The following is a 23,970-nucleotide window of genomic DNA, read 5'->3' on the forward strand; positions in this document are numbered from 1 at the left end:
AATCAAATATATGCTTTACATAAATACTCATATTAATTAATAGATAATTAGCTCTACTCTCATAGCTTATGGCAGCAACTAATGCATGTCTTCTGGGGCTTCTACAGCCCTGAGCTGGAAGGTACCTGATCAGCTTTTCTGTGAAAACAGCTGATGTATATATATATGCTAGAGCTTCTATAAAGCTGGCATTACAGCATAAGAATGGTTTGGAGTAACCTGAGAAAAGATGAAATTTTCAAGTTTGTTTTACCAGAGCTGTTTTCATGCATGTGTAAAGAGTTTGTTTTTTTCCAGAAGCTCAGACTTTGGCCAAACATGTTTGACTTTTTGCAGGTCACAGCCCCAGCACAAAAACTCAATAACTTTCCTGCTTTTGGGTGACAGCATAAAAAGCCTAAGCTTTTTAAGGTCTCAAAAATTCCCTCACATAATCCAAAGGACATTTCTCCTTTCTGTCGCACACAATATATATGGTTTTGTTATCTTAAATGAAGAGTCTTACAAAAAGCTTAATCAATAAATTTTCCCAGCATGAAAAAACCATCTTCTGCAAAGATATAAGCAATAGAAAACAGCAGCTATAAGGGAAACAGATAGGGACAACACTAATTACTCTGCAAATGCTATTAAAAACTTCAACTTACTCGTGAAAATTCCAGCCACCGGTACTGAAAACGTCTACTGAGGTTAAATAACCTTGAATAAACCATCCTCCACACCAGATAGTTGGCAAGAGTCCTGTTAAATCAGACATGTTTTTTGTTAGCCCTCTAAATGCATGATATAACAAAGCAAAGCTCTCACAGAAATATCTCCACAAATATTCAAACTGAATGGTTGAAAATTCATTTTGAAAATTAATGAGTGATGACCAAATTGATAAATCTCTACTTCACAGAGTAGTCTGCTAGATTGAAGCCAGTTGGTATGTAATTGCACACTGATAACCATCTTCTAAAGGATATTTGTATCAAGTTCGGCACTTAGAATGCCACCTGTAGGTAATGTTTTTTTTTTTTTTCAAAGGGCAGTTTCAAAGTAGCAAGAATAGTACCATAATGAGAAAATAGCTCTTTTTTTGTTTGTTTGTTTGTTTGTTTTGTTTTTGTTGTTGTTTGGTTTGGTTTTCTGGTATATAAAAGTAAATGTTCTCTCTCCTCATTAGTAGGGAAGATAAATCGTAACCATAGAACAAAACAGATAATGATCCATTCCATCTGTACTAGACTGTCACTATTTGATATTGTCTTTCCTCAGAAGTTAACAAAGCTCTTTAGAAAATTTTCACTACCTACAGTTATTAAATTACTATCACTCATGTTTTGCAGATTGATAACTGACACACCAAAAAGATAAATCTCTAAAGAACTGATGCTGAGAAATCCTGGAAGAACTCATTCAAACATCCCAGGAGACCTCACATCTGTGCTTCTCTTTCTAAAACTTCAAGCATTTGACAAGAGGGCTTTACCAAGTTTTTGTCTAGCCTAGACGGAGCCACCTCCACAATCAACAGTGGTTATATGAGATAAAATTGCACTGTAAATAGGCAATTCAACCTCAAACAGTCTCAAAACAAGCCTACTACTGACCTAAGTGTTTCCTTTCCAGTGTAAGATGTTTTGATGGGCTATCTGAACAGCTCGCTCTTCACTAAAACTCTAGTTTATTCAACCTCTAGCTGCTGTAGATCTGGAGCTGCCAGGTGTTCCTGCAGTTCCACTCCATTAGTTTCACTGATAGATACTTAACATACTGTTCTCTCATCCAAATCAGAACAGGCTATAAGAACAATTTTTGAGAGTGTTCTCTCCACACCAGCATCACCAGAGCCAGAGCTTGAGTTTCACCTCTAAGCTTCTGCGTAGAGCCTCTAGCTCAAGATTGTTGTTGCAAGCTTAAGCTCTTGGTCCCTCAGCTGGGGAGATGATAATGAGGTGAGGATGGTGAGGTTTAAGGCAACTTAAAGCAACATACTGTCTATTAGTGACTGAGCATATCATAACCTAGTACCTCTGGCCATGTGCAGACATAAGTGGGACACCATACCAGAAGCAGTAGTGTGCTCATGCCACTTAACCCTTCTTCCTGATAGAAACAATAATTCCTTCTTCATTATAGAAATATATCATATATGTAAATCATACATGTAAATCCTCACAATATTCATAAAATATATCTGAAAAAAGCTTTTCAAACTTTCAGCACAAATAATATACCTTTATATCATGGTATACATTACAACAGACAAAACAATTAGCTCTAAATGGATGATTAAATCATTTTGACAAAATGCTCAGGGTCACTAAAAATGTATTTCAACCTACTCAACTGTAGCAGAAAGCACAGATTTTCCCATTATTACATTTTTTATGATGCAGAGTTTCCTCACTTAATAGCAAGAAACACACCCTCCAAGAATACAGCTCTCATTTATTTTGTAAGTTATCTGAATTCCACCAGCCTCTTAATACCTGCCTCATGCATTTCAGCAGCACCCTTGCTCCCATAGCACCTGCCCAATCTCTCACTCTATTAGAAGGCAACTCTGTAGATTCAAATCAGTATTTATGTAAGTATATATATTAAAATTGAGTATATATATTGTGTATACATATATTTGAGTATATATGTTGAAAGGTTTAAAAATATAATTTCCATCAAAATTCTTCAGTAAAAAAATTCAGCTAAGTAGACAACTACCATAAACCAATTATACGTTACAATTCAATACTTAATTGCTACCAAAAGTCAATTTCTCCTTTTGTGTAATTCTTGTTCTCATTTGGAGGTGTTTGCCCTAACATTCAAGTTGAGGAACCTCCGTCAAATTGAGAGTGAATGAAAGACTGAAATCTGTAAGGAATGAGTCTTGAAAAGGTGACTTATTCAATGACAGTAATATCCATGGGAATTAAAAAACTTTTGTATTTAGTATAAAGCATAAATGATGAAGGGGAATGTCTGTCTCAGGAAATAGCCCACAATTAATTGAGCTTTGTTTTAATTTGAGGAGGAAAGAAAAGCTGACTCATTCTAAAACCTAGCTCTTTGATGAGATGATAACAATTCCTGATTGTAATCACACTTGCATCCACTGATGCATACAATGCATAAAACAGGAAGGTTTCACTTCAAAACCCAAGAGAATTTATATCTTCAGGACTGGGGGGATATGATCGTAGACAAAGGTTTTGTTGTTTGTGGGTTTTGATGTTTTTGTTTCCGGAGGGGTAAGCATTTCATTTTTATTAAGGTCTGTTTACTTATTTCAAGAACAATTTTTATCTTTTCAGTCAGCAATGTGAACTTAAAACCAATTATCTTCATTCAGGCTAAAAATGACACTTTTTGATTAAGAAATGCCTTCAGCACTTATTTGAGGGTTATTTTCATCCAAATAACACGAGGCTCAGAGATGTTAGCCTCTTCACATGGAGTGAAATCCAACACAAAAATAAAACACAGATTTTCTCTGTGCTTCTGATGAGACCAGAGCATTTGTTGTTGTAACCTTTGGGAAGATTACAGTACACAGTATCCTATTTTAACTTCAAAGCAACTGTTACAGAAAGAAGTGTAGGCTGACCATTTCTGAGCCAATATGACCATCACTGTGATACACACTCCCAAAGGAAGTGGTAGAGAGCTTGTTTGCTGGCACAGTTAAAATTATACCAGCATTCATGGATATCTGCTGAGGAAGGCTCAGACGTGTCTGGAAATAAAGTAGGTTGCTCAAGTAAAATTCTGAGACTTTGTAATATGTTTTAATGAATAGACACAGTGGCAATTAAAGAGGATAGATTTAATATGAGATAGATACATTTATAGACATTTTAATTTTAAAAAAGATCTTTTTCACAATTTTTGAAATCTGTTTGGAAATTGTATTCATAATTGAGTGAAGAATCAGATTAAAATACTGAAAATCTTCAGTCTCTTGCTAGAGGCACACGTTCCAGTTAAATTACTGTAACTTAACTCTCCAACTAACTTTTCAGAGGAAACACAAGACCAGAAAGGAGATCTAGTGCCCCCATCCCTCCCTAAAGAAAATTCCTCTTTATAACACAGGAATCAAGAAGTACTGTATTGATTGTTCCACACTGCAAATATACAGTAAGATGAGGCAAGGTAAAGCAGTTATTGATTCCGACATCCACAAGAACAGTAAAGCTACTTCCTACAGCAGCTGGAATGGAAAGGAAAATGTCCATTATGAGGATGCATCTCACTATATCCTATTTATTGCTTTCAACTATAGCATCAGCACTATCAACACACTGGTAACTGGGAGGGGGGGAGGAAGGAAGAAGGGGGGAAATAACCCATTACTAGAAATTTGATCCATAGCAGTATTTAATAAAACAAACCAAATTCATATTATTTGCATTATCTTAACCTTTTAAATACCATATGGAGAATGGAAAATGAGATTACTCATAAAAAAATATCCTTGTTATATTTTTAGACTTTATCCCACATGGAAATGTTATGACCTCATTGTAAATACTCTCAGGTATCTACTGTGTAGTTGCAGAATAGATTTGTCTGGAATAGTATTCGCATACAAAGAATAACTCCTTCTCTGTTGTCTTGGTACACATGCATCCTCTAAATCACCACTTATCCCCACTGACATAACTAAATTTATGAGGTAGAAAGCCCGGAAAACCAAAACAATATAGAAGACTTTTTTCAGCAAACTAAAATTTGTGATACACTAACAATATTTGTCTGAATTTTGGAAAGCAAGGATGCTTGACAATCTGTAGGCAGAGCAAAGGATCATGTTTATGTTTCTTACTGTTTGATCTGCTTCTTATTTTTACAAATACTATGAATTAATGTAAGTATTGTCATTAGAGGCAAAGATCAAGAATGTAAGAACATTCTGAACTATTCTTTTCTGAAATATAACCTTAGTTGTGGCCATACTGTACAATTAACAAGGAATGATTTTTAGAGACAACAGTTTGAAAATGTTTTTAAAGGTTCGGCAACACACCTGAGCAGAGAGTAAAGTATTATAGAAACTGCTCATTTGTCATCAATAACAATGCTTCCAAACAGAATATCATCTACACACACCCTCTTTTCATTGCATTACCTGAAGCTGTCTTGCTTCCCTGCGCAAAGCACATCTATTGCATTTGATGTGAGCTGCCTGCATTTTCTAGAGGTGTAAATGATTTCACAAGATGTAAAACCCCATATAGGTAAGAGAGGCTGAATGAATCTGCAAAAAGCAGCATTACTGCAACCTATTCTGAGCTAATAAAGGTGTTTGAAACTTAATTCTCCTGCTGCCCACAAGGTAATACATCTATCTTCTTTCAGACAAAAATGAGGAGATCTATTGCCCAGAGATTTGATTCCTAGAATCTGGGAAGCACCTAAAGATCCGAGGACAAGCCCAGCATTTAATGTCCAGTCATAAATTTGGGGCCTTACTTTTTCCTTTCATTTTCAAGTATCCTGAATAAATCTTTGAAGTACTGGGGAACACGGACAATCACATTTTCTGAAGGACCTATATCTTTGAGCTCAGGGTAGAGCTTGGTGTCAATCACCTTCTTGATGTATCCCAGCCAGTCAAACTGAAATGACAAAGAAGAGACTGGTTAAAGCACTTTATGAAGGGAGATAATTTATTGATTAAATCACACGTTTGAGATAGTGGTTTTAAAGCTTTACTTATTAAAAATTTAGAAACTACTGCAGCTCGTCTTTCCACAGTTTCAAACCTCATGAAGTCATAACTGAATTTAAAAGAACATACACTATAACTGAGTGCATACATTCCTAATAATACTCCTTTAACATGCCATCTCCCTACACTAAAGGCATATTTAATTATGTAGGTCAGAAATAAAAAGAATAATTCCCCCAACCAACCTGTGGAATCATGGCACTAAGCTCTGATATGTTCATTTTATTGTACATCACCTCACTTGTTCGATTTTCATATGGAATCATGATCTGGAAAAAAACAGAAGAAATAAGAAGAAAACAAAACAAGATGATGAACACAAGGCTCATCTTCCAAGGATCTTCTCTTACATCATTATTATCCACCATAATCCCAGTGAAGAAGTATCTCACCACACATTTTCCAAGCATTCGTGACGTTAGCTTCCCTTTCTGAAGATGGCATTTAACTCAGAGAAATGGAATATGACTCATTGAGAGTTTAACTCATTACTGGGGAATTTGATGTGCTGCATGTCTTCTCTGAATACTTTAGACCAATTTTAGCTCTGATTATACCAAGGAAATGAACGTGTGTTCATAAAAGCTAAAAGCACACCCAGATCATTAATATCATCCATCCTATCAGCTCCAAACTATACAATTTTTAATGTCAAATCTGAGAGAGGCATGCTGGAAACATATCTCATCTCCTGGATTCAAACATATGCCCTTCTCTGGCTTGGCTACATCTGGAGGAAGAGTCAGATACACATCAGTTTCTCCTCCCTTTAAACCAACTATCTTGATTTCCATAGCAGGAAACCTGGGTGCATAGGCGAGAAATGAACAAAAGCCTCTCATCTGGGTGACCAGATGAGGAGTCAGGCCTTAGGATCCTCTACAGAGTAAAAATCCAAAGAGGTAGCAAAAGAAATGTTAAATATAAAACAAGCCCTTTTATAATTGGCACGGGATATTCAGATTCCAAGGTGTCTGTCTGGGTCATAATAAAGAAACCAACCAACTATAAGATAAAAATACAAATTTTCTCACTGTTCAAGAAAAACAAGAATTCTTGATGCCAGTGCCAGCCCAGCTATAAGGTAAATACTGTGCAACAGGCTTTATGGTGCTGAATTTAAACAGGGCAGAGATTGACACAAGACTAACCAAACAGCTGGCAGATTTCCAAACAAAATTCTGCAGTAAGTGTCTGAAGTTTTACTGTTGCTCAAGCCATACAGACAAAAAAATATTTTCTTCTCCCTTTATACAAATTTCATTTATATGGCAGGCCTTTAAACTCTTCTTGAACTTGCTTGCTCTCTTCCTCTCTAAATTTTTCCTCTTCCTCCAGTAACTCAAATATACTCAAAATCTTCCTTGTACACAATAAGATCTCTTGGAGCATACCACTCATTCCTAAACCAAAAATACATATCTTCCTTTTATTCCTTCTGTTTCTCTTCCAAAGCGCAGGAGTTCTCCATGATATACGTTCACTTAAAAAGAGTATAGAGGAACACCGGATACAGTAAAAGCTGAAGTGACAAACAAGACTCTCTCTTTTGAAAACACAGTATGATGTTTACATAATTAATTGTGCTTACTAGGGATCATATAACAATCCTTGTTCCTGAACATATCTGCTTTCATACAGAGGTCTGACAAAATTCCGTCTCTACTTTCAATAGAGAGATGAAAACCCTGCATTACTGCTGTTGTGGATGGCCTTCAGTTCTCCAACCTTAATGATTATAGTTGACTAAGGGTTTTGTTAATTTGTTTTATTTTTTTAATTCTTCACCCAATGCCCTTGAGAATAAATATTCAATTTAGCAGTTAACTAAAGCAAGAAGACTGTTCATTCTTTTTTCCATCAGGCTTGCTCCTTTCCTTCTCCTTCCAAGAAACATTATTGCTAAGGTTAATATAATGACTTTCCATTCCGAAACAGGATTGCTCTTTGTTTTTAAAGCAATTTTCAATTCCACATAAAATTACCAACCTCAGCTATTTTAACTTCCAGCTTTAGGACTGACTTCATATCAGACTCAGCTCGTGAAGCATTTGCACCCAGAAGCACTGCTGTGTCAACCATGAACTGCAAAAACGTATCTCGGTACTGGGAAAAAAAAAAAAAAGAAAGAAAGAAATTATCACTGGATTTGCATTTCAACACAGCTGTAGCAGTAGGACATAAATATCCAGCTGACAGCAAGGAGTCGAATACACTGTACTTTCATACTCTTGCAACCGGAGTTATACTTCCTTTACCTCAAGCGTCCACTTCCATTGAAGAGAAAAGGGGAAATAATGCCATAAACTGCCATAAAATGCCATACTGTGGATGACAGACAGAGCTATCTGCTGTGGTTCACAGAGTATATAAATCTCAGGAAGTGCAAATGATATTTCTGGATTTGGCTGAGCACACAGAGCTCTTACAATAGGATTAGACAATGTGAATGTTTTTGCAACCTCACACAGTAATGAGCACAGAACTGAAGTACTGATAGACAAATGCAAGCTTAGTGGATGAGAAGATAGGGAGGTAAAGGGACGTCCCTCTTCTGTTTCTGCTACAGCACACAAGTACCTACTAATGTGCTGTGCTACCCAGCTATCCTAAAAAAGCATGTTTAGCCTAGTGCGTATACACAAATGTCAACAGAAAACACTGTATGTATCAATCATTATATTGTACTGATTTATGTGCTATCTCTTCCCCAGCATCATCTTTTAGAAGTTTGAGAGGGATCAAACTGCTCCTATCAGCTCCTGCTGGCCTGGAGTCTCCCAAGCAAAAACATTTCCTGGCATATTACCATCTTTAATTTTTAAATAGATACTGTTCTTTGGATACTGGCATCTTCTCAGATGGATGTGGCTAAAAAACTCACTAGCTTCTCAGAGAATTTAAAAGGGAAGCAATACTGTAAGACCCTAACAACAGCAATAACATGCCCCCATGACAATCCAAGTGCTTGTTTTCCATGAACTTTGGGCTGTATGTGCTGGACACTGCCCACAGGCCTTCATCAAAGGAGGGTGAAAAAGGTGTTGTGATTATCAAATATCAATACACGCGTTTAACATCAACATTTCATCTTTGTTTTCCACAGAAAAGCAGCAAGAAAACTTCTTGATAAGCTGTAGCAGAGTACTGAGAAATAATAAAGAGAAAGGGAAGAAGAGGAAGTTAATCATTGAGATCTGTTAAGGAACTTCTGTTTCCTTCATTAAATAAATTCAGACTAATTTGATGATAGTAATCTGGCCAGGAGAGCAGCTCACTGACACAGCAGCATCTGGGCTCCACTTTCTTGAAATGGTCTTGAGCTTCTGGGTTCTTTGTCCATGACCTAGGAAATTCTGGGACCTCTCAATAACTGTGGGGGGACCCATTGCAACCAGGTCAGGTGAAAGCTAAGGTGAGGGTAGCTGTAGCAGCTGCTAATGAACTCTAACAGCTGTCCTTGAATGCAGGGTACCCCGGGTGACTGTTTCTTTTGGACTCCTGGACCTAGATGGTCCTTCATAAGGACACAGCTCTGCAAATCTCAGACTACAGAGAATGCCTGAAGCACATGGTCTTCTAGCACTCGCATCTTCAGCATGCTTGCATGATGAAAGTACAAAACTGGAGGGGTGGCTCATGATTTCCAGAAGTCTCTTCTAAGGGGGACGAAAAGGATGGGGGGACCCAATTTCTTAATAAAATCTTCTTTTGAGAAACTTTGCAAGTGTTTGTAGTAGTGGTGCTTGTAGTTGAGTCTTTTTTTCTAATGGGAAATATCTCAAAAAATCTAAATCCAACCAAACCATAATCATTTCCCAGATTGGAGCTCAATAAAGCAAAATCTACAATAACAAAAATAGATATTTTGAGTTTTAGTACTACTTACAGATTTAGCTTCTGTGGTGTTTTCTAGGTAATCCTCTCGAGATGAGAGAGATAGGCTTGCTTGATCTAGCTGTTAAAAATAACAAGAGAAAGCATTTAATAATTAAAGGTAGCCATATTAGCAACCTTGAAGGAGTTTGCATGTTTCTGTCAGTAACAATAAATCTAAATATCTAATACATAATACATTCCTGAAAAATAGCCTGATTTTCACATAATTTTTTTAAAAAATAAAAAGCCTACGCTCTGCTGACAGACATTACAGACATTACCTTAAATCATATTAATGCCATCTGGGAAGCCTCAGATGCCTCCCTCAGTACCTTGAGCCACCTACTACAGGAAAGTATCACCAACCTGTGTTCATGGCTCCATTAGCAAGTAGGTTAATGTTAGAGGAGTGGGTCTACCAGATCAAATAACGAGTGCAGACAACTATTCAAGTTACACATTTTCAGGGGCACAAGAGTCAACTTTGGACAGAAAACTTACTGTATGGACCAAATGTCCATTAGCTGCTGGAGCATGTCAGCTGCTGTGTGCCTGGAAAGCATCGTTAGCCTACTTTGACAGAAATTAAGGTTATGCATTTGAGCTTCACTCTAGGCCAGCAGTGAGTGTTGTAATGAATATTTGGCTTTTTGAACAGAGGTACAGCTGGGTTCCAGCCTCAGAAATCAGTGCACGCATGGGAAATTGGTATGCTTTCAATCCATTAGCTAAAGATGTATGGCAGACACAGGCTTTAAATATTTCTGATTCAAACCATGATCAGACTTGCTGGCCTATGGTTACCCTAATGCTAGATAAGGTCTTCAACTTAAATTCTACAACCAGACTTGAAAGTTTAATGGGTTCATTCAGTCTTTCGAATGAAATGGTGACAACATGTGCATAATGTTTCAAGTTCTTAACCAGCCAAAAATCACACTGAAGCAGATTTCTTAAAATTAGTACTAGAAACAGAGATTTCACAAGACACTTCAATGTGATCGATTAAGTTATAGAAGCCAAATCTGATAGCATAATTCAACCAACTTCCAAACTCTGAATAAGATATTGATGTGAATGGAAAAACAAAAAATGTTGTGATATTCTAAGATTATTATTTTGATGTTTTGTTTCTTTTTTAAAAGTAGTGAAGAAATATGGTACTTATTCATACAATTTCACAAAAGCTTATTTAATCTATATCTTACAACATTTGTTTCACATTTTCTACACTTATAAAAAATGATCCCGGTAAATGCAAATAGAATCTCAAATGTGTGAATAAATATCTTCTCCACTGAGTTTTCAAGCTTTAAGATACACCACAAACAAAATAAAACAAATCATCTACAGAAAGCAGATGTTCACTGAAGCTGTGATGTTCAGTGCAATTCCGATCCTTTGAAAAACAGTAACACCTTTCTTCGACTTACTGAAGCAATAAAAACAAACACAGCCCTCTATACTCTTATGCTTTGCAAATGCATGTCCTGGCAATCGTTAACTTCAGATTATTTGGTCTATTTCAGCTATGTCACTGTTGCTTTGAGTGCTCATCCAAATTTTCCTGGTTTAAGAGTCGGATTTGATAATCCATTGAAATAAAGCATAATCATGAGGTACAAACAAAAAAAGCTAATCAACTCCTTCAAGAAAAAGAAAATTATATTGAATGTTGAACAAAGCATTATTTGGAGCATCTCCTGTTTTTCTGATCCATTCATGCTTTTGCAATACTGAACAAAGAAAGAATTTTGCAATCGATCCATTTTCACAACCAGATTGAAATACTCCCTGGTACAGCTGCACTCCTGGGAATTTGTTAAAACACTGACAAAGTGGAATACTGGCTGATGCATTCTGCTGATCAAGTTCTAAATCAAATTAACAATAAAATCAGAATCCCCTAAGGAATAATATGTTATTCAGAGGACACAGAATTTCAGTTATTTAGATACCCGATTCACAGCTGCTAAGCATACCAAATGAAGATATTGCAAGGTAGAATTCATTTCCAAAGAACAAGCCACACAGACCTATCCAAACCCTCTCCTGGCAGTTGTCATGGACTAATGGCAGGAGTATGACAGGAGATAGCTAAATATTTCCTCTCCTGATTCTACCATTTCAGTTCCTTTAAATCTTCAGCCAAAGTAATCCTGACAGGAACTGAACAACATCTTAGCAGAATGACATCCTTAATGCAGCAAACTGTTGATCTGCAGTTGCCTTGACCATAAAGGAAAACTCCTTAGAAACGAAGAAAATTTACCCTTGAATGCTGCAGTCAAAGGGCCTTTCAAAGAACTGATTCAGAAACAACATCCAGTACCACCACAGCTAACTCTTGTTTGAGTCCCAAATACAATGTATTCTTGGATATGCCTCTACAGCTAGCCAGGATACTACCAATGTATGGACCATAGATGCTATTTTTCTGTGATTAATGGTGGTATACTTTTCTTCTTTGTCCCTTCTCTCTGGCCTTTATAAACTACATTCTCATAGCAGCAGAGAGCCGGTCTACTCTGGTTATTCAACTCTATTTCCTAAAAAACAACAATGCATTTGACCCAGGCACTGGGTGTTGCCATGATGACATCTCATAGTAAGTGTTGCAATTCTCTCTGGAGTTCTGTCAGACTACAGCTACACAATTTTGGTTTTGGTCTTTTTCTCACTAATCTAAACAGTTGTGTAATGTCATGCTCTGTTATAAACATTATGATTTGATCCAAAACAAAAGAATTTCAGTAAAATGTATATTCTGTATTTCCAGTTTAGAAGACTTTGAGTTACTTTTTTTGTTGTTGTTGTAAGGTGCTGTGTAAGCACAATATAACACATTTCCATTTCAAAAAACATATATCAAGTTCAAAATATTTGTGACCAATGCACCATTCCTCATTTTCATAGATAAATAGCCATACTCGGCATCCAGAATATTCAGGACAAGATATCCACATCCCTCATTTCCACACACATGGACTCTGGGAACATACTTTACCTGTTTTTTGTCATTTGAAAGGAGAAAATATCTTTTACACAAATATTTTTCAATGCATGTGTAACCTAATGGTTACTGCATTCCCGTGAATTGGCACTTACATACATCTGCAAATCAGTAGATAATAGCAACAATAGTCAAATGTAAGCATTTGGCTTGTACACTGGTTTCAAAAAATGAGAACACAAAATGCCATGCAAAGTAAACTAATAGATACGCTGCGCTGTACCTTCAGGATATACCGGTTGGAGACTTTGTCATCAGCAGCCACATATAAACGGATGAAGACAGAGTTGCTGTATTGACCACGAAGTGTTGCCAGGGTCTGCACTAAGCTAAACCTCCTCTCTGACCACAGCCCCTCTGGTCCAATGTTGGATTCCAGCACAGGCCAGCGGAAAGGGGAATGCCTCAGGATGCTTAACAGTGGTTTCACGTCAGCTTTTTCAATTTTATCTGAAAAGTCAAAGTGAGACAACAGTTACGTTCCAGATGATTCAAATCCAGCAACAGCCACAGGAGAAGCAAAGATTTATTGGCACAGATGGATTTCCAGGTAGGAAAAAAACCAAATATATGAATCCAATGCCTCTGTTTTGCCTGTGAATGCATTGGCATGACAGCCCTGGACAAAGCTTCGTGGAGTCCAGTGGAGAGCAAAAGGGCCTGCCGCTATAAACACTGGTAATACACAGGTGTCCCCAGATCAGATCACTTACTCTCATTCATACAGGATGCATAAAGGATCTTGGCCTTCTGTACAGCTTCACTGTCCTGTCTTTTGCTGATTGGTTTCTCAAGCAATGCTGAAAAAAGAATTGACATTTTTTCAATACATTTTAAAATGTGGGTACTGTCTGCTTTCCTGTCTCAGTGTCTACTTCAGTCATAGCACTTAGCTAACTGAGGATGAGGTTCCATATGTATTTTCTTAGGCTACAACACAGACACAAGAGATATTTTCAGTTTTTTCTACCTCCACACAGAAGCACTATGACAGTGCACTCCTTGCCCCCTAACAGACTTGTCATTATTCCCAAGGCCTAGTGCATGCAGTGAGGTGCAAAAGACCTTGTCCTTGGGACTGATAACAACCAAGGCTTCACCAGAGACAGTTAACGACCACCATACTGTCTCAGACTGAATGCTCAGAGAACTGATAACAGACACCTTGTTCAATAGATCAATTTGTCTGACTATGAGTCAATCATCCTACCCCATAAATAGGAAGCAGCCTAAGAATCCCAGACAAGCAGCTGGCTGCACACCAGAGTCTTCCCTTGAGTAGAAACATCTCTTGAGGTTACGTAATGCCTGCACTGATATTCATCTGGGATGTGATGACACCTTGACAACAGATCCTCGGCAAGTGAGATATTGTTTTTAAGCTATAGTAGCTTCTCTAAGATTTGAGCTTAGATTCATTATGCACCCCCCACCCTCTTTTTGCTACACTATTTGTGTAGCAAATAGTCAAGGATATTTAGCAATTTCAAATCTTGTTGACTCACTGTCGTCATTGTTCAAATTGCCATCTTACATCTATTTTACATCAGTAAATATCTTTCTGCCTTCCTCTTATGAGCGAAGTGTGCAGTAGTACTTCAATCTCCATCTGTGACAAGGATATTCATACTTTTTAGAAGATTGCTATAAAGACAGCTGACTGACGCTGTTCACTGCTTTTCCTCACAAAGAGCCACACATGATCAGAGGAGGGGCTGGGAGCCAGCACACAGGGCAGAAACTCAGGAATTTTTCAGGTGGCTCAGCCCCTGGTGCTGACATTCTGTGTACTTAAGGTCTAAAGAAGAAGGCGGTAGGATCCCAGAAGCAAGACTGATGGGGTTCATTTTCACCAAAATGCCTCTCAGATACTTCTCACCCATGTCCATCAGAAATCCTACACTCAGGGGACCATACAGCTGACATTAAAATATTTATTTGTCAAAGATTATTCCAATGATGAACAAATGCCAACTGTTCTCTTCATCCAAACTCTTCTCTCCATGGGGAGAAAAAAAAAGACCTCACTTCAGAAATCTAATGATATCATTTTCCTTTTATTTATGGGTAAGATTTTCAATACTGAATCCTGTCCAGCAAGTTTGTTAATAGCTTTGGTTTCAAATCTTCAAGTTCTTAGTATTTCTCAGCTTGTTAAATAGAATATCATACCAATCACTGACACATATCTCCAGTGTCCACAATCCTTAGTAGAACAATCAGACCAGTTCATGTTTTAAGAATGACATTTAAACAGAAACTACAAATGAAAGCTACATAAAACTAAAGATGAAAAAACTATTAAAACCATTGTAATAACTTCTGTTCCTTGCCAGTGAGCTGCACAGACATGAAATTCTGAAGCTAATAAAATTCAATAAGGCCCAGCTAAAGCTCAGGAATGATACAGAGGCTGAGATCCAATAAAATAAAATCAACTCCAGGAATACATCTACATAAAATCATGTCAAATGAGACCTGGAATTTTCCCATCAAATCACCTTGTTATGTGGCAGAATGAACCTGGAACCTCTCCCTGCACTTTTGCAAAGAATGAGGTGGGGTAGATGATGCCATTTAGATTATATATATCATACAGATGACGTCTTGGGACCAGTGCTCTTTAACATCAATTACATCAATGATGGAATTGAGCGCACCCTCAGTAAGTTTGCTGATGACACCAAGCTGGAAGGTGCGGCTGACACAATGGAAGGAAGGGATGCCATTCAGAGGGACCTCAACAGACTTGAAAGGTGGGCCCGGGTGAATCTAATGAGGTTCAACACAGCAAAGTGCAAGGTTTTGCACTTGGGCTGGAGGAAAACCAGGCATACATACAGACTGGAAGGAGCAGTCCTTGAGAGTAGCCCTGCAGAGAAGGACCTGGGGATCCTGGTGGATGACAAACTTAACATTGGCCAGCAGTGTGTTCTTGCAGCTTGGAAAGCAAATGGTATCCTGGGCTCCACCAGAAGAGGGGTGGCCAACAGGGACAGGGAGGTGATTGTCCCTCTCTACTCTGCCCTTGTGAGGCCCCATCTGGAGTACTGCATCCAAGTCTGGGGCCTCCAATAAAAGAAAGACAGGGAGATGTTGGAGGGGGCACCAGAATGAAAGCAATTCCCTTGAGGTCTTCCAAGAGGTAGGAAGAGAAAGATCACCACAGACCAGCTAACGCTCAGTCTAATGGGATATCCTCAGAAAAACAGAAGACTTCAGTTCCCTACTGCCTTTGCAAGCACCTGCATTATTCTCTTGCTGGGGGAGCATAAGGATTTGTGATCACCTGTCCCTAGTCAAATATAAAGTACAAATTTGAATCGATATTCTAGCAAAGCAGCTCTTATTCTTCAGCCATGTCTTTTGCTTCCTTCACTTCCAAATTAATTCCAAAGTTATTCTCAGAAACAAAAGGAGTCTTGAACTGTGCTATTGATTTAAGCACCTCATTGTCTATGTTTCTATATGCACAGGATGTTCAGAGGCAAGATTTATATCTGCCTCCACATAAAACTTAGTTATGGCAAATGTCAAAACTTATTGGTCATTCTGCTCCACAGTGCTGAAACAACATAACTCATCTCATTAAAAAACTATCTCATGCACAGTCAGAAACTGGTTAAAACTGTTCCTGCTATCCCAAGGTTCCTAAGGTCACACATTGCTTCATCATTCTTTTTTTTTTTTTTTTTTCCTACCAAGGTTCTGAGGGCAGGGATGTTTGCACTGCAAACCAAAGTTCTTTTACTTGTGACAGCCTGGGTTACATCATCACACTCCACGGCCCTTTTACAAAACACAGAGACTCAGCATCACCAACAGAAACCATGCTATGGTTGGAATGATCCTCAGCTGTCTGAGCTGTGAACTCTCAGGCAAGCAGTCAAGGGAAATAGCCACAGCTGGGGATGGGGTATTGGGTTTGGAAGGGAAGGAAGGAAGGTCTTTATTGAGTGTCCTTCAGACAGTGCTTTTCCTGGACAAGAGAGCTAAAAAAGGACAGCTTCCTGTGGTTCACAACCCTACAGTAAATAGCAATCATCTGCTTCTGAAAGTGAGAGCAAAGCACTTTACAAAGTAAGCTTTGCTATTTTGTGTGTGCGTGTGTGTGTGTATTTAACTACATTACTACTCCAAAGTGGCTATGAATAACCTTGTGGTTAAATGTTACCTTTAATCTTACTTTCCATTTCTAGCTGTTGTTGATTTTCCAGCCTACTGTCCTATGCAGCCTTGGTTTTCAACCACCATACTTTATTTACAGCATTGAGAAATCTTGTACCTTTTTTTACCTTCTGACTTGGAGTACAAGAAACAGGAGTTGCACAGATTTGCGGGGAAAAGAAGCATGCAAATCATATATTCAGATTAGAAACAGAGATTCAGGTTATAAGGATCCTGATCTGCAGACTGTGTATATATTCTGTGTACTATTAGATGGTTCTCTGCATACACAGTCTCTCTCAGAAATGCAATTAGACTGTGTTATTAGCTAAGCTTATTTCTTGATCTAGAGAGATAACATTAAGTTTTGCTGCACTTTCCAACCATAGGTATGGAGACTACATACTGTTCATGAAGATAGTAGTGATATTCTCCCATTCACTTTTGTCTTTATCCTTCTACAAACATCTGCTGTACATGGAAAATGCAAACTGTAGTGTTTGTACAGTGATATCTAACAATGACTTGAAGTACATTCTAATACTTTTTACCTTGAAGAAAAAGAATATTCCAGTGGGAATACATTCAGACTTTAAATTAAAAAATTCTATACAAAAGCCCCAGTGGGACATTCCATTTCCTGGAAAGTTTTAACCCTGGAAGAGTGAAAAGCTAGAAGGAGGCAAGTAATTCAGCATAAAATCTCCGGGTAATGTTGGAGAAAGCAGCGGTCTTGGACTGCAAAAACAGAGAAGTACCAAACTGGGGAGGTGATCTTATTGTTGTACACAGGCTGGAGAGAGATTGGAATGCTGCATGCCCTCTGTTGCTCATGCTTTAAAAGCAATGAGTATTTCTTTGGGTGGAATGCCTTGAGAACTGGGAAAAAGAGCCATGCAGTAGGAGACTTTAAAAACAGGATTTATTGATTTGTTTTATTTCATAAAAGATAGTGGAAGGGTAGTGAGATTAGAATAAGAAATGCCTTGCCATAAGAAAATGCTTGGTGCAAAAGAGATCTTTAGTCTACTAAAAAGAGGTGCAAGGAAAGCCAGTCACTGGAATATGAAGATGAATTCAGCAGTGGCAGTGACTAATCACTGGAGCCAAGCAGCCAGTGGAGATAGTGGCTTCTCAACCCCTTACCATCTTCAAGAATTGATGGGGTTTTTTTTGGAAGATAAGCTTTAGCCCAATGCAAATTCTGTTTTATTCCAGCAGAAGCTAGTGAGCTGCATATGTGGGTAATTTAATTGTCTGTGATACAAGGTCACAGGAGAGAATCTAATGGTTTCTCCTGGCACTGCACCCTATATGTTAAGGATAAGGATCTCCAAGCACTCTTAGACACGTGACAACAAGAAGATGCAGTGATTATCCACTGTTGCAGATAAAGAATGTGAGCCACAGAGGATTAATTCCTCCATATCTAACTCAAGTCAGAGTCTTTGATTTAAACTCTGTTGCTTTATGAGCATAAATCATACTGAATTTGATTCAAAGATTCAAAGAACTTAATCCTTTGGAGATACTGAAAGCCCAGCAGTGCCTTTAATGTCAGTGACAGAGTTGCTCAGCATTGTCCAGATGATGCTCAGTACTGCAGCTGAAAACAATTTGCATAGCATTGTTCTCAGCACAGTTCCAGAAAGCAGTCCAAGCGTACAACTGATACCCACCCATTCACTCAACCAGAGGCAGAAGAGGCTCATCCTTCAGCAAAAACTGTCAAAATCTCATGCAACAACATTCTCTTCCTCTGGTTTTGGTAGCAACAGCTAGAAATTATATTTGCTGCATATTGCATGTTTACTATTCCCAGTAATCTTCAGTTTCTTAGGCCAAAATGCAGGAACTCTACTTGTGGAAAAGGAGTTTCCTTGCAAATACCACATGCCAAAAAAAGGTGGACTTCTCATTTGATTCTTAAACAATAAAGCCTCTGTTCTTCTCCTTAATAACCCCCACAGCCAAAATGTTTAAGTTTTCAAACTGTTGAATAATTAAAGGGGCTGTTCACCCTCCCCAGCTATCAGCCATAAGTTTTGTTTCATAGAATCACAGAATGGTTTGGGTTGGAAGAGACCTCAAATATCATCCAGTTCCAACCCTCTGGCATAGGCAGGCTGCCCCCCACCAGCTCAGGCTGCCCAGGGCCCCATCCAATCTGGCCTTGAGCACCTCCAGGGATGGGGCACCACAGCTTCTCTGGGCAGCTGTGCCAGCACCTCACTGCCCTCTGAGTAAAGGATTTCTGCCTAACATCTAACCTACATCTCCCTTCCCAGTTTCTGTTCTACTTCTGTAAAGAAGCAAAATTCATGTTATCTTTTAGAAATGGGGAAGGTATCCTCTGATGTTTTGCCAGCAGCAGGATGTTTTAATTATGCCATTGAGGAATTTCAGCTTAAAAATTGGGGAAAAAAAAAGTTACATTTTGAAAGCAAACCTTGCCCTCAGAATGTTCTCCAGTGGGGAAGCACAGGTGGTCATTTTGATTTATCAGGAGATGAAAAAATACACTAAAAATACAGATACATGCAGCAAATGTTTGGTAAGACAAACACTAGGCAATCCAACAAATGACACAGCACTCACATGCAAAGTGCTGTTCCCTGAGCCATGACATAACTGGTTCATCTAGTCCTCATTAAGACTGTCTAGCTCTAAACGCATACTTACTTCACACTAAAGAGTTATGTTGAAAGAGTCCCTGAAAAGCAGCCATAACCCCTAGAGCCCAAGTAGTCACCTGTACCAGCACCAGCACAGGCATTCACTGAGGACTCCACCTGTGTCATCCAGGCACTGTCCTTTCTTCAAACTCCCAGGGCACTGGATTTGATAAGTCAGGTTTATTGCAGTTCACACAGCTATCTTGCACAGAAATAATTTGCCCACAGTGTGAGAGGAAGCACAAAAAGCCATGCTGCTGCTACGGAAATAATAGCTAGAACAATGTACAGTCCTAATTACAGTAATGTGAGCCTGCGTGTTCCAAGAGGGATTATCTCAGAATGGCTTGGGGTCAGCTGACGTTCATTCAGAGTATCTAGTTTCCAATTTCTTTTTTCAGAGCCCAGAGTTAGTGAAGGAGGGCAAGCGTTATGGATGAGGCCTACAAAGGGCATGATGTTCTACTTCAAAATAAAAGCAGTGGCCACATCTAAAATTATGGACGACACTGTTGTGATCCTTTGTTCAATGGTAGCTTCCCTGGCTAGCTGCATGAAAATGTGAGATCAATACACTGCAACACAAATAATCCAGGTTATGAGCTCTTCAAAAGGAAAAATCTGATATGTATCTATTATTCTCATCAGTGAGGAAGCCTGACTCCCACAGAGGTAGAGGTGAACACCCCTTGTGTCGGGTTATCCAGATTTACCACAGAGGTTATATACAAACAACAGCATTGACTGACATATTTCAAAGCTGTATATACTTGTTGGGAACAAGTACAGTCAAACCAAGATTATACTATTCTTAGAGATAAATCTGTTCTTTCACACAACTCTCCTGCAAAGAGATAGATATCTCCTTGCTTCAGAAAGCAGTGTTAATGTTTCAGTAAAACTTCATCCTTGATAAAGTACCCTTGACCCTCTTAACAGGTTTACTAGCACAGGTTACGCTGCCTAGATGCCATTTCAGAGCTGCTTTGCATCTGAAGCCTTGCAAAAAGAGCTGAGCCGCCTCTAGCCTGCCCATAAAACACTACAGACACACACCTCATGGGAGGGTATGGAAGGTCATTTGTGGCTCCCTTTTGATCATCATAACCCAGCTTCGAATACATAATTTCAAGGGCCTGGTTGAGTTTCTTTATGCCTTTAAAATACATGATCTGAGAATTTCTTCTGCTATACAACCTTAGTATACACCACAGCACATTTCCTCTTTTAACAACTGATAGATAACAGTATTCGTGGGTTTTTTTGTTTGTTTGTTTTGTTTTTTTGAGCTCCCTAAACTATGTTGTGGGGTTGTTTTTTTTTTTTTTAGCTGCTAGTTCTCCTAGTTGTTCTGTGCTGCTTCTTGCTATTTCAGGTGTCTGGTGTACAGTCTGATACACTGTTTGGAGTCCCCATCCCCAAGACACTCCTTTTAAAACTGCATTGCCAATAACTGGTTTTTATATAAATGTTTGCTCTCAGGATTCTAAAATAAGAAAATAGACTGAAATGTGTAATTTTCACTCCATCACAACTAAAAAAAATCTTACAAAAATATTTCTCACCACTCTAGCTAAATGCTTGAAAATATATATACCAGCACCCTATTGACAATAAGGTTCTTCTTCCTTCTCTTGTTGGTGGCTTTCAGAGTTCTGGAAGGGAAGCTGTCAGAGCCCAGTGCTGTACAAAAAACTATTTTAATACATTTTCTAAACACTATTTTCAATTACTCTTGCATTATGGTTTGGATTCCTCTACTGCTTGTTCAATGTCTGTGGAAAAAAACAAACCCAACGAAGTAGCATCAAAGGCTTTCAAAAATCTTACAATGCTTAAATCTGTGCCTGCATTAATAAAGCTCTTTCTCTGGGCCTAGACAAAAGTAAGGGGAGATGCCTAGCTAAGGGGGAAAAAATGAACACAAATAATGGCAACAGGAACTGAACACTTTTCCTCCACAAAAAGTGTGGTATTTATTTGATTCTTGTCAACGAATAGATGTAGCCCTACGAGAATATCTTCATTTTCACACATGAATGATCAAGGACTATACATTAATGTTACATGTAGTTAGCATACAGATATATGAAAATAATTCACTTTTCTGGGGAATATATCTCTACACATATACACTCAATGAAACCTGGAGGTCATTGTCAAAACAGAAGCAAAAATATTAATTATGAAGTAATTAAAATCCATTGTTCAACCTGAATCAACTGGAGATACAAGTTGAAATGCATTTAGTTACTGTTTCCATATCTTGAGATTTCCTAAATAGTGGGGTGTAGGGATTCCTGGAGTGGGTTTATTTGAGAACTCTTTTTCTTTTTATGCAACTGCATAGTTATTGGGCAGGAACCGGAGCCTTATGTGCCATTCAGGAATTCAATCCTTTAAATATCTGGCTATTCAAATTATTTAGAAAAACGCTCAACACCTTTGATGTTAAAATATTTTCTGTCAAATAAAGCAGTTTCAACAAGAGAGATGGAAGAAGAGCCACCACACAGCCTACAGTTTCCCAGTTAAGAGGTTATCCTGAAAGTTGAAAGAGCTGGATCCATATTTCTCCAGATGCACTGCTAAGATAATCCCCTCAGTTTCTTATTCCACATGAGGACAATAAGGAAATATGGTGAAGTTATTCCACAGATAAATCTTAAATCTGTGAATTCTCTTGAGCTTGTTTATATCATTTTTGAGAGAAGAACAATCAACCTTTCTTTCACCGTTTCCCCAACCAAGAAAAATACACTGTGTACTGACACAAATTAAATAGCAAATCAATACTTTTTTCTATTCTGATGTCTATAATAAACCTTTTAAATTTCACAAAAGCACATATTTTTTCCAATGTTCTCTCCTCAATCAGCTTTCCATTACCTTCTTACCTTCTTTCTGTCACTCTCCCCATTGTAAATAATCAGGTCATCAGAATCATCTCACTGTAAGGACTCCCAGTAATCACTCCAAACATATTTCATCAAGACAAACTCCTTGTTCACACAAGGCTCAAAAATAATGCAGAGAGAACCACATTGTCCTACCACCTGTTATATTGTATACCACTATTTCTTTGGAAGGCAGGAGCATCCAGCATGTCAATGAACAGAGCTATTGATTGCCTTTGGAAAAACTTGTACTGGCTCGGACAGCCTCAGATAAACCTTACAGACTATGCTTTTCATGTTTTTAAACCACCAAGTTATTAATTTTTAATAAAACCTTCTGGTTCTTTTTGCAGCTCCAGGAGCTCATCCCTCAGAACTCTCTTCATGGAGCTGACAAGTTAATCAAGTCTGCCCTGTTTTGATAAAAACTGTGTCCCCCTGCCCCCCCACACCTCACTCAAATACTTTGAGTTTGTATATAAAAAAAAGTAAGTACATCATGGAATTCTTCCAGAAGTCAACTAAGCTAAATGTACACAAACTCTAACAAAAACAAAAGCCATCTTATACTGATGTGAGAGCCTCTGTTCATAAACCTAATTTCAATAGCAAATCTCAAACAATCTTTTGAGCAGTACTTCCTGCAGCTACCCACTCCAAAAAACACATGCAATGACACACCAGGATTATAGTGTAGAGGACAGCAATTCCACATCATAATAACATTAGGTACAATAGTTTAAACTACCTTTAAGCTGGAAGATTGTAAGAGCCCCAGCTGTTACAGTACAGAGGGAGCTCTGTAGTAGAGCTGGCATTAAGCTTTACTCAGTCGTATTAATACTTTCAATATGTATTAAGCATTTTTTTTTTTAATAAAAAGACTGAAAAAGCTTTTACACTGAGGGTGGTGAGGCACCAGACCCAAACAGTCCTACAGTAACTTTGGAATTCAGTGTCTGCAGATAGGAATATACCATCCCTCTGTAGACAACAGTGGAAAGAGAGGTTCCCCCTCCAAGACTAGGGGAATATTGTACTGCACAAAGGAGTGGCAGCAAGGTGTAAATCCTGCTCCTGCTCCAGCACAGGGCTCACAGAGAGATGCTGTTCTGTCTCCTGACCACGGAGATGCTGTGGGAAGTCTGTGGCTCTGTTGCTGTACTGCCTTAAAACCTCACTTAGGAACCAAAATGATCTCCTTTCTCTGCTCATGGTTTCCCAAAATCACTCATTGCAGATACAGCTTTCATTTTGAGCAGCCACAAAGCCTGTAAAATTCTTGGCTGCTCCATCTCTGACTCAGGTAGTTCATTTTACCAAAATCTGTTAACTTGTTGCTCAGAAAGATTTGTTTGACTTGGGACACTTGAGTTTTTTTCTTACACTTAGATGGAAAAAAGCCCTTACAGGAAAGATCTGAACCACTGAAAAAAAGTTCTGGACCATTGAAAAGAGATGCATCCACAGATGAAGATGCCAATCAAAAAAGAATTAGCACTGTTGCTGTTTGCTGCTATCTTGTTAGATAACAGCAGCCATCCAACAAGAGGCTTTTGGAGAGGATAACACAGAATCATAGAATGGCCTGGGTTGAAAAGGACCACAACGATCATCAAG

General features: G+C 38.4%; 1 protein-coding gene across 1 annotated transcript in view; it reads right to left on the reverse strand.

Moving 5' to 3' along the window:
* PHEX (phosphate regulating endopeptidase homolog, X-linked) overlaps positions 1–23,970 on the reverse strand; it is a 95,358-nt gene that overhangs the window by 59,080 nt on the left and 12,308 nt on the right. The window contains exons 4-10 of the mRNA NM_001397884.1: positions 13,325–13,411; positions 12,835–13,061; positions 9,609–9,677; positions 7,709–7,825; positions 5,905–5,988; positions 5,461–5,606; positions 648–741 (exon numbers count right to left, since the gene is read on the reverse strand). Coding sequence (NP_001384813.1) covers positions 648–741; positions 5,461–5,606; positions 5,905–5,988; positions 7,709–7,825; positions 9,609–9,677; positions 12,835–13,061; positions 13,325–13,411 — 824 coding nt within the window. The remainder of the gene's footprint in view (positions 1–647; positions 742–5,460; positions 5,607–5,904; positions 5,989–7,708; positions 7,826–9,608; positions 9,678–12,834; positions 13,062–13,324; positions 13,412–23,970) is intronic.

This window comes from Gallus gallus, chromosome 1, assembly GCF_016699485.2.
Source record: "Gallus gallus isolate bGalGal1 chromosome 1, bGalGal1.mat.broiler.GRCg7b, whole genome shotgun sequence".
NCBI lineage: Eukaryota > Metazoa > Chordata > Aves > Galliformes > Phasianidae > Gallus > Gallus gallus.